The 11,511-nt window shown below is 50.4% G+C and overlaps 1 protein-coding gene across 2 annotated transcripts in view; it reads right to left on the bottom strand.

Annotated features, from left to right (window-relative positions):
* Positions 1 to 200: 200 nt before the first annotated feature.
* Positions 201 to 11,511, bottom strand: part of ZFAT (zinc finger and AT-hook domain containing) — a 239,570-nt gene continuing 228,259 nt past the window's right edge. Inside the window, exon 16 of one of the 2 annotated variants that reach the window (XM_010380280.2) lies at positions 201 to 1,133. In XM_010380280.2, coding sequence (XP_010378582.1) covers positions 894 to 1,133 — 240 coding nt within the window. In that variant the 3' untranslated portion in view covers positions 201 to 893. The remainder of the gene's footprint in view (positions 1,134 to 11,511) is intronic. The other variant, XR_004059297.1, reaches the window with a different exon arrangement.

The raw sequence follows: 11,511 nt of genomic DNA, 5'->3' as shown, positions 1-11,511 counted from the left end.
GCTGGTTGCCAGGAAATGGAAGGTGAGATCATTAACCTCAAAAAGTTTCCAAAGCAAACCTCAACGCAGAGGAAAGAGCCTCATCGTCTGCATTTTAAGGGCCTGGGTTTGGATGGGGTCCTTCTGGGTCGGCCCCAAATTCAAGATTTCAACTTGGGAAGCGGAAATGTAAGCCATCCCGACTGAGGAACCAAAGCATTAGACAGGAACTGTTTTTATTCCATCCACCTCACCTCCTTAGAAAGGGAGGCGAACAGTGAAATAGTGCATTTATCTTAAAAGCGAAATAATTCCAGGATGGTAGGGCGAGACCCTGTGACGGGGTGAATTTACCTCACTTGATAACAAGGGCACTCGATACTCAGGGAAGTGGGACTTTGTCGACAAAGCCAGGACAATCCCACTACCCCCACCCCACTCAGCAGTGATTAAAAACCCGTAAGGTCACTTTCTACGCGATGGCTGTCTCCCTCTCACCAGGCTGCAGAGCAGCTGCAGATGAACATTTGGCACCTAGATGGGGGTTAAGGAGCTGGGGCTGTGATTCAGGGAAGATGCTGAGGGGCACTGGGAGTCTCTGTTTGAACCCTGAAGCAAGGGGTGAAGGTGTGGGGGGGTGTATAGGGGAGCTGACGCTGAAATCTTTCAGGAAGCAGATGGTAAGGGTCAGGGGGTGTGTGTCTATGCTGGGGACAGGGTCCTGTGGTGTTGCTGGTGATGCTGACTGCCTTGCCCACCCCAAGTTGGACTAGGAGAGTCCCATCAGGCTGCCGGGCAGGGAGGGCAAAGGAGAGCACCATTCCGTGGGTCGGGCAGGAAGGGCGGCCTCCCCACCCTGGGTGCCTGCAGAGCCTGGCAGCCCCACTCTGTGGCCATCCGATGCCACATGTCCTCTAGAGTTCCTGGGCCGGCTGCTCCACAGCCTGCTCCTCCACAGGCTGCATGGCCTCCTGCACGTAGACGATGAACTCCGAGGCCTCCCCGCCCTGCGTGTAGACAGTCACCGTCTCAATGCCCTCCACGTCGTCGGAGGACACCACCAGGTGGTGCTGCTCGGCAAGCTCCACGGACGCTTGCTGGACTGTCTCCTGGATCATGACGGTGTGGTTGGAGCTGGGCTCCTCCTCGGTGACCTGTGGGAGAAGGGCAAGAGAAAGGTCACACCGCGCCTACTTCCCGGTCCAGCGTAACAACCGAGTCACCACTACAGCTTAGGAGCAACCAGTGCACTGTGGGAGCATGTCCATTCTCCACCGATCCTCTCTACAAGGCTGTGCGTGCTCTCATGCCCATTTTACAGATGATCAGAATGAGGTTCAGCAATATAGGGCAACGTGGTCAGGTTCCCAGCTGTGGCAAATGGTGGAACCCAAGTTCAAACCCAGAGTCCAAGGTTGTTTCCTGATGCCAAGCTGCTTCCAGGAGGTGTGGGGCTACCTAGAGAGGGAGGGCTGGAAGGCCTTGTGGGGGTTATTTACTGCAAGTGTCAGGAGTTGCGGTTGGGGGGTGCTCCTGGAAATTTATAGCCAGTCCATCTGGCAGTGATAAAGGCATGAGGTCCATCCTGGGCTATGTTTCCACACTCAGGGAGCTTGCCTCTGTGTGAAGATCTGTATCACACTAGGAAGCAGCAAAGGCCCGGCAGGCCTGATCTTCCCCAGGTGTCCTCCGTCCAGCAACACTAATGCCTGAACTATTTGGGGGAAGGCCTGCTGGTAGAAACTCACTGCCACAGGGCTGGACAGGAGTCTTCTGGGTATCAGTCAGGGGATGGGACCTCATGGATTCTATGGCCAGGCCTTTCTCTGGAGTGCCAAGCTGCCAGATTCCAGGCAAGATCCAAATGCCAGCTGGTGCTAATACCCCACATCCCTCATGCTGCCAGCTCTGGGCTGCTTTTAAATAACAACTGTCTTTGATCTTGAGATGAGAAACAAAAGACAGGGAATTGAGATCTCAGAGCTGCAAAAATGAGTGAAGGATTAGAAAACAGACACAAGAGGAAAGCAAAGGGGCCTGGAGTTATTTAGCTGGAGGATAAGAGAGCCTTCAGACTTACAGAGGGGTGTCAGGGACACCCATTCATTTGCAGGTAAGTCTGAATGCCAAGGTGGAGAGAGCATGTGCTTTGTGCTGCACTGACGGGGCTTCGCACATCAGTTCCACCATTTCTAAGCTATGAGACCTGGACAAGACACTTTTGCCCACAACCTTCAGTCTACTCATCTGTAAAACAGTGACTAAAATGTGTTCTCCAGAGGATTCCTGGGAGAATGGAAAGAGATTCTATATGCAAAGTGGGTGCTCAATAACAGCACCGACCTTTCAATTCCTTCATTCATTCGCTCATTCAACCACTTTTTTTTTCTTTTTTTTTAGAGACAAGGTCTGACTCTGTTGCCCAGGCTGGAGTACAGTGGTGCGATCTCAGCTCACTGCATCCTCCGCCTCCTGGGCTCAAGCCATCCTCCTGCCTCAGCCTCCCAAGTAGCTGGTACTATAGGCATATGCCATCACACCTAATTAATTTTTGTATTTTTGATAGAAAAAGGGTTTCTCCACATTACGCAGGCTGGTCTTGAACTCCTGAGCTCAAGTGATCCACTCGCCTTGGCCTCCTAAAGTGCTGGGATTACAGGCATGAGCCACTGTGCCCGGCCTCGACCACACTTTCTTAAATACCTGCTGCTGCCTGGAAGGTATTCTAACATGTCAATCACTCATTCTTTCACTCTACAGAACTTCTGTCACCTTACCAGCTACCAGTAGACTGCAAGCTCCACAAGGGCAGGACCATGTCTGCCTGGTCACAACTGTTTCTGCAGAGCCAAGCTGATTGCCTGGCGCACAGCATACGCTCCGTATTCGCTGACTGATGATCCACTAGGTGTCAGATGCCACGCTGGGCACTAGAAAACCACAGTCCTCTGAGGAAGCCGAGTCTCATGGTGCAGGCACAGGGCACAGTGAATGACTGTGCTATGGAGTAGCTGGGCTCCTGCCGGGCAGCCTATGCCGGTGTTGGGGTCCCAGGGGAGGCATAGGGATGGGCTCCTGGCAGATCGGGGAGCAATGACTCCCAGGAGGTGTAGGGAGCAGCAAGTGTGCTCGGGCAGCCTCCATGAGGTCCCACTCACGACATGTCCGGGTCCTTTCCTGGCCTGCAATTGGCATTGGGTGGCCTCCCGCTCCCCGCCTCTTCTGACTCTGCGCTCTCTCTGGGGAGGGCCCAACTGGCTTGGAGGGTCTCATCCTAACCCTGTGATTATTCCTGTCTCTGCGAGTGAGAAGGGCCGTGTCAACAGGTGGGTCATGTTTAATTCAGAGAGAAAAATGGAAAAGGTTCCTCCGGGGTGGGCTCCAGAGGTTCTAACATTATGGATTGGAAGGAACTTTTGATTTGGACTGATAGAATTCACCTGGAGCTGGAGAGCTATTCTGAGTGGAAACTATCAATACATTTAGACTGATTTGTTTTTTTAGAGTAAACCGAGATCTGTTTTTTCATCTTTTCCCATTTGTTTCAATTTCATTTAACTGGGAAAATATACCATGAACCAGGATTTTAGAAGTAAATATTAATTTATTTCACTTTGCAAGAGAGAACCTGACAGAAGACTGGGAAAGGGGAGGCAACACGCAGCTAATCTTTTCTCCTCTTACCTGTCAGTAAATGCCACACAAAGGAAATGGTGAGGGGATGGGAATGGTTTACACCCAGGTCCCCAGGGCCTCACATGTGCAAACAAGCCCTCCACACTCCGGGTAAACAGACCACATACAATACAGGAGACAAACCCATCCATGAGCTTTAACACAGGATCTGGGTCATGGCACCATTCTGTGGACACAGTGACTGCCACCAAAGCTAACCCTAAAGAGGACAGTGACTCCTTCATTGATGGAAATTTTCCACTGGCTAAAAACTCTCACCCTTTAAAAACACTACCACCACAATGCCCAAGTATGGACAGTGGCTGAAGTCACTGCCAAGGACAAGGAGAACCATGCCAGGGCCAGGCCTTTTAGGAGGATAGGCTGCAGCCTCCTGTCCCCTGGCAGCACAGGAGACACACTCCAAGTTCTTAGGACCAACCAGAAGGAAACAGGAGGTCCCTCGCTGGCCTGGAAATGGCTGCTGCCCATAGACGCCGCAGAGGAGGCCAGCGTACCTAACCTGAAGGCAAACGATGTGTTAATAACTCTGCAGCAGCAATGCCTGGGACCACTTCTTGGAAGGTGGCATTGGCCACAGAGGGTCTGTGGTGGGAAAAGACATCACGGGCAAGAGAAGAGAGTGAGCAAAGAAAAGGTATGTGCCCTACAGTCCTGCCAAGGCCACCGGCCACCTCCCAGTCACCAAACCCACTGGGCAGAGTCCCGTTTTCACCCTTCCAGAGCCCTCTCTACCACCTGGCATGAGATGCTCTCTTCACTGCTTTCACCACTCTCCTCCCCAGCACTGGGCTCTGTTCCGCGCCCCTCCCAGACTGCAGGGCCGCTCACTGCTCTTCTCCTGCCCATCACAAAGCCTGGAGGATTCCTGGGTCTCCCACCTTGACTTCTTCTCTGACCCCCCAGGCACTTTCACTCCCGGGTGAGCCAGACTCCAGCCACCACTCCTGAGCTCCAGATCATACCTCTGTCTGCAAGTGAGAAGCATTCAGGGATGTCTGTCAAACAATGCAAGAACAGAGCTGCGCAAAAGTCACAGGAGAGAAGGCATTTGGGGGAGAAGCAGTAGGTGAGGCCTGAAACGAAGTTCACAGGCGGATCATGAAAAGCCTTGGTCATGAGCTGAGAGATTGAGCCTTTATTTTACAAAGGAAGGCACTAAAGGTTTTCAAAGAAGGGCCCTGCGTCATCCAATCTGTGACATTTATGAATCAAAACTTGCCTAATGTGAGAAGACTTTCTGAGAAGTATGCCTCTCTCATTATCCCTCTAAATATTTACATTTATTTGCCCGCAGTATCTTTTCTAAGTATTAAATCTATTTAAAGATAACCTTTCTCCATTTCTTTTGTTTTGGTTTTTCAATTTTCAGCCTCCAGGGTTTGTCCAACAGAAGCCCCTCGAAATTCACCCACTGCTAATTATCAGAGTACAAAAAAGTTTCCCAGCATCATCCTTTGGGCTTCATTCACCAGAAAAAGCAATGGAGGCAATGGTAATGTGTATTTCACAAGTCCTGCAAAGAGCAGGCTTCCCGGTGTGCACAAATGTGACAGGGAGGCATGCTGTTGCCCTGTCGTGTTACTGAACGTCCAAGACATGCAGAGTTCCTGAAGGTTCCCTGCAGCCTGCTGGTGGGCCTCCTTTACACTCTCCCCAGTGTTCACGAGTGGCGCTGCTGGCCCTGCAGACGCTGCCCACACAGATGTCCATGTCACAAGAAGCTAACGTGTAGAGGGGATGAAGGAGTTGCTTTACAGAAGGGGTTCATAAGGCTTTCTGCAGAGTGCACCCCTTTGTGCATTTCGTGGTATACGATCACACTCTGTTTGCTTTTAGGCAGTGTTTACAAATCACGCGCCTCCTTCCTGGCTCCCATGGCACCCAATATCCACCCAGCCACTTGCAGTTTACTGAACATTCTCCCACGCCTTGTCCCGATTCTTCACACACAATGTCTTGTGCCTTGGGCATTTGTGTTCCCACTTTACAAATGGGGACACTGAAGCTCCTCCTGGCCTGGTGACTTCTGTAAGGTCAAACAGCCAGAAAGTAGCAAAAGCTGGAACTTGGTCTGTGTGGTTCAGAGACCTCCTTCAGCTGGTGTAGTGTGACAGTGACTATTAGTATCCCATGTTATGAGTTGATATGATTAAATTATCACTCTTTACTCCTCCTGATTAGTCTCAGGCTGGCTGTAGAACTCTCAACCACTCTCTTTGTTCAAAATAATCACTCTAGTAGCTTAATCTATTAGCACAGGCTTAAAATTGTTCTTTGCCACAATATGGCGTTCACAGGGTCCTTATCCCGAGATGAGTACTCCATTTCCCCCAAATGCTATATCTAACACGTCTATCAGATAAATTAGCAGCAGCATAGATAGCCCGATAGAAACCCTTCACCCCTGGGATGCACAGATTATTCACTGAATCAGGCACTGCGTTCTGCTGTTCTGCTGTCTCCAGCATTCTGGAGTCCGGACAAGATCACTGTCAGGACTGGCACTTTGCTGGGCTCTCTTCATGCTGAAGGGCAGCTTCCCCTTGAGACCCCATGTCTTCCTTGGCTTTAACCCGTCATTATCCATTCATCCAGCAAACGTCGATGGATACTCCGCTGTGTGCCATGCAGCGGGCATGGCTCTGGCTGCCTCATTATCTTGCTTTTTTTCTACTCCCCTGCCTGTTCTGCCTTCTCCTTCTCCTCTAGCTCCTCTCCTCACTTCCTTTGTAAAACCCATTCCTCTCAGGTTAAGCTTTCTTCCCCCAACATTTAAGAAAATCCCAGAAGTTCCTCTAGCTCAGGAAACCCTCCTTAAGGAAGGTGGGTCCTGCATTGCTCCCACAGTGCTCCAAGGGTGCCCTGAGAAGCCAGTGCACAAAGGTTTTTACAGTCTGTCTCTGCACAGATCTCCCCAGAAGCAAGTACAGCACTGGTTCCTCCGTACCCAGCCCAGTGCCACCCTCTTGGTAGGCACATAGTGGGTGATGGTGATTTAGGTTGGTGCAAACTGCCTGCCCTTGGTTCAAACTCTGTCTGGCAGGAGCCCCCCAGATGATGTGAAAGTAGGGAAGATGGTGCACTGTCTATGGAGGAGAGTCTCTTTTGGCTCCAAAAGTCCCAAAGGTCTCATCACCTTATTCTATGGAAGGGAAGTCAAGGCTCAGAGAAAATCAACTGCCCAGGGCCACAGTGTTGGAAATAGAGCACAGATTTTTTGACTTCTGGTCTGCAAAATTCCCCAGCCTGCACGAGGCAACTTCACAACAAGCCACAAAGCACTTTGGTTACTGGAAGAACACAGTCAGAATGTTCAGCATGGCACCTGGGCAAGGGCGAACGCCAAGTAGATTTTCCCCGGAATAACAATATTATTTATAATAGTCATAATGATTATTATTTTGAGACAAGGTTTCACCCTGTCACCCAGGCTGGAGTAAAGTGATGCAATCACAGCTTAAGAGTTCCTCCCGCCTCAGCTTCCAGAGTAGCTGGGAACATCCCTGGATGAACGAAGAAAGCAGTAAACACACAATGCTGATGACGATGGAGACATCATCATCTGGACAGACCTAGGGCTCGGAGACTACAATCTGGAATGATAAGAAGTACTTGTTGTGGATCAGGTGCTGTGTGAAGAGTTTACGTGTATTAGGTACTTAGTCTTCACAGCACCCTAAGAAGTCTTAGTGTCCCAGCTTTAGAGGAGGGGAGACACAAGGGAGGATGACAAGCTGCCCTGGGGGGTTCTGGGGAGGGTCCTGGGGAGTTACATGGTTGCTTCCCCCCTTCTCCCCCAGGCCTCTGAGCCTGATGGTCGCAGCAGCCAGGCCACTGTGCACAGCTCTGGGCTTGGCCAAGCAGGAGGAAGCAGTGTCAGAGTCCGCACAATCTTCTTGATTCTCCCACTGGCCTCCTGCATTTGACCCTAGCACAGTCTTTTTTCATACCTCTCTTTCCTCTCTAATGAGAAGGCACTGATGGACTCCTCTGTCAAAGTACCCTCTGCCTGGGAAACATGTTCTTAAAAATGCCTGGAGGCTGGCTGAGGCAGGAAGGGCAACCCCTTCTCACCTGACACACGTTTTCTGGAATTCTTGACACTGATGGGGAGGTGTCTTGCCAAACAGGAAGACTGTGGGGAAGGCAGCAGCCCATGGGGACACTTGACCTTAGTGTATAACCTGGCCCACAGCCTCTGAAACCCAGTCCCCTAACATAGTTCCTTCTGTGTCAGAGGCTGCACCAACACCCCTCCCCAGGACATTGAAACCGCCCCAGGACACATTCAAGGACATCAAAATATGACAAACAAAGACTCATTAAGAGGAGAGAGAGCTGAATCTCATGGCTGAATCCCACAGAGGCGGCAACGAGAAAGGGAAAATGTTCTTAGTAGCTGGCTATTTAAAGTAACAATTTTTAAAACTACTGGCGGAAAATGATAAAACAACACAAATTGGCATCACAGCTTTCAAAACACAGTGTGAAGAACCTCCTGGGGCGCGAGTTCCCCACGTGCCTGTGCAGAGGGGCTCGGGCCGCCTGCCTGTTCAGTCATGACAGGGTATTGGAATTTCCAGGGTTTTATCAGACCATGCAAAACCTACCAAATTATTTGAACTTAGCTCCCAACACACAAATAAGTGAAGAATAAAGGAATTTAAAATAAAACCCCCGATGGCCCTAAAATGAAAAACCACAATGACAGTGGGATGGCATCACTTAACCTCTTACTGGGTTTGAATCCCTTTGAAACAAAGCTGCCGCCAGTGCAGCTGCCCTTAGATGCTGCCCACATTCCAGTGCCCTCCCACAAGCCTGTGCCCTCCGTCAGGCACTGGGAGGAAGATGAACTGCCTTCACTTCGGGAATTCCAGCTGGGGGTCTCTTTAGGACAGGAATCATGCTTTATGTTTTTCAGGGGAAAGAAACCCCACCGTCATCTCTGCCACCATCGCCACCACCACCAGGAGGTTGTTTCGCTTCAGGCATCCTTCATGTTTCAAATCCATTTTTAAATAAATTGAATCAGGTCCCTATTTATTAAACCATGTCTTGGAGAACAGCCTTCTCGCAGATGTCATTAATGTCCTTGAAAGGGAAGGCACCTGGGGCTGCGGCTCTGGAAATGAACAGATAAGCCACAATTTCTTCTCCTCTTGTTGGCACTCCTATTGTTCTCAGGATCAGTTCTCAGAACCTGCTGGGAGGCAGCCCCAGATCCAGATCCAGCCTTCCGGGCTTCAGGGGAGGCGGACAGAACACAGAAAGCCCCGAGGAGAACACAGCCACTGTCAAGATCATCACCACAGAGAATGCAGTGAGCACCATGATGGGCAGGACTTGATGAGATCAGGCATGGGAGAGGCAGTGATGCAGACAGGAGCCAATCAAAGGCTAGACGTAGGCAGTGTGCACAGGGGTGAGGGGCGTGTGTGAGGGTTTGCTATGTACACATGCATGCCTGTGTGCAGGAACATGGGTGTGCATGTGTGTTCATGTGTGTATTGGTGTGTGCAGGTGTGTGTCCATGTGTGCATATGTACATGTGCATGTATATGGGTCTGTATGTGTCCATATATTTGCACATGTCTACGTGGATATCCATGCGTATGTGGAGGTTTATGGTTGTGTGTGTACATGAATATTGTGCACATATGTGGATGTGATATGTGTGTGTACATGCATGTGGGTATGGGCATGGCTTTGTGTCCGTCGCTACACTGGGGTATCTCCATCTTTAAATCTCAACAAAGGCCTAATAGGTAGAAGAAATCTCTCCTCGCTCACGTTTCCTTTCCTTCTTTCTCTTCTGTAGCCTGTGACACTACTTGCCCCCTGGTTTATAGTCACTTCTCATAATGACCTGAATAGGTCGGCCCCTCCCAGTTTACAGAGTGTTTGTGGATCCCATACCTCCTGTAATTCTCATGGAGCCCTAAGGAAGGCAGGGTAGAGGGGATTCCCATCACATCCCTTTGAGAAGAAGGGGTGGCTCAGAGAGTTGATGTGAGCCCTCAAGTAGTAACAGGTGATTCTGGAATTTGAAACCAAGTCAAAAACCTCCAAAGCCCACAGCCTTCTCTATAATATTCATGGCTTCCTGTAACCTTCAAAACAAAGTGCAAGCTCCCCTGTTGGACAGGCAAGGCCCTCCCTGCCTGACTCCTTCCCCCACACTCAATTTTGGTGACTGAACACACATGCTTTCTCGCCTCTGAACTTCCAACTGTGCTGGTCCACCATCTTTTCCCAAAGATCCCTTCTTGCCCTTGAGAACTCAGGTCCATGCCCTCTCCTCCAGGAGGCTCCGCCAGTGCCCCCATACAACGCTGTACTGACTCCTGTTATACACCAGCGGCACTGGATCCCAGCTAGCACTTTATGCCGCTCTGAGGAGGCGCAACCTGCGTCGTGCTCTCCCTTGCCTTCTCGGCACAATGGTGACAGTGAATGCTGCTTCTCGAATGAATCACTGGGATAAAGAGTGCAGAGTGGAGGTCTCGCTCAAATTACCACCAGATGAGGCACAGCTGAAGAGGAGGGAAGATGCCCCACCAGGACTTGACCTCCATACTCAGCAACCACAGGAATAAGAGAGTGTTAGTTAGAGAGCGAATGCAAAAAAACCCCAAGCAGGGCAGCTCAGGCACTGCGGTTCCAGTTCCAGGGGGACTTCCAGACGCTGCTCAGTGGGGCCTTCGTACAGGTAAACAGCGCCCCCATGCTGAGCATTCAGTGGCCTTTTCTTTGCTAATGAAGTTGGCAGATGGGTAGGTTGGTTTTCTGGGGCCAGAAGTGACTCAGAAAGCAGAAGATGGATAGAAAACAAGGCTAACATGGGGAACAGGTGTGAAAGGCCAGTGCTTGTGCTGAGCTGCTAGACTGGAAAGCTGTCACTTTTCTTGGGTGGAGTTAGGAACATGCAGTTACATAACATCAGCACCTGATTTGCAAGACGAATCGAGGTGGCCTCTGTGTTTAGACACCGTTAAGAGGTGGGCCATTTGTTGAATAAGCCATCTCTGAAAGCCACCCATCCTCTGCTTTGGAGTGTCACATCTCTCATGTGCTCAATTCCCATATATACTTCAGACAACTTCTGGGCTCTCTCTTCTGTCTGTCCACTGAGAATTTAGCATGTGTCAGATGCTCTGGTGGAGGCTGGAAACAGAACCATGAGGCCAGACACAGTCCCTGCCCCCAACAGGCTGCAGTCCAGGGGAGAAAAGGACAGGGGGCTTGTCCTGGGTTGCCAGGCTCGGGGGAAGGTGGGGTGGGAAGCTGCTGGTGGCCAGGAATGGTTTCCTGAAGATGATGGTCCTGGTCTGGAACACTGTGGGATTCCTAGGAGTCTGAAGAATGGGAGGAGGTATAAAGAGATGGGGGAAAGCACCAGGCAGAAGAAAGGGTGTAGCAACAGCCCAAGGGCTGGACAGATGCAATGAAATTCAGTATAGCCAGAGCACAGAACAAGATGCAATGAAATTCAGTATAGCCAGAGCACAGAACAAGATGCAACGAAATTCAGTATAGCCAGAGCACAGAACAAGATGCAGTGAAATTCAGTATAGCCAGAGCACAGCACAAGTGGCAGGGGTAGGGTGTATACAGGGGGAACAGATGAAACAAAGAGGAAAGAAAAAAGACTAGAGAGACCATCAGGACCCAGATCATGAAGGATCTTACAGGAATTTTAGTTTTACTCTAAAATTAATTGGTGCCTCTCTATTAGACAGCAGAGACCTGATCAGACCCCCAAGCTCACTCCCCTGAGGTGTAGGAGGGGCCTATGTGGAAGAGGAAGCAGAAAGCCTGGAGGTAGGGAGA

The sequence above is a fragment of the Rhinopithecus roxellana genome, chromosome 9 (genome assembly GCF_007565055.1).
Source record: "Rhinopithecus roxellana isolate Shanxi Qingling chromosome 9, ASM756505v1, whole genome shotgun sequence".
Taxonomy (NCBI): domain Eukaryota; kingdom Metazoa; phylum Chordata; class Mammalia; order Primates; family Cercopithecidae; genus Rhinopithecus; species Rhinopithecus roxellana.
This window is presented reverse-complemented; position numbering and strand designations above follow the sequence as displayed.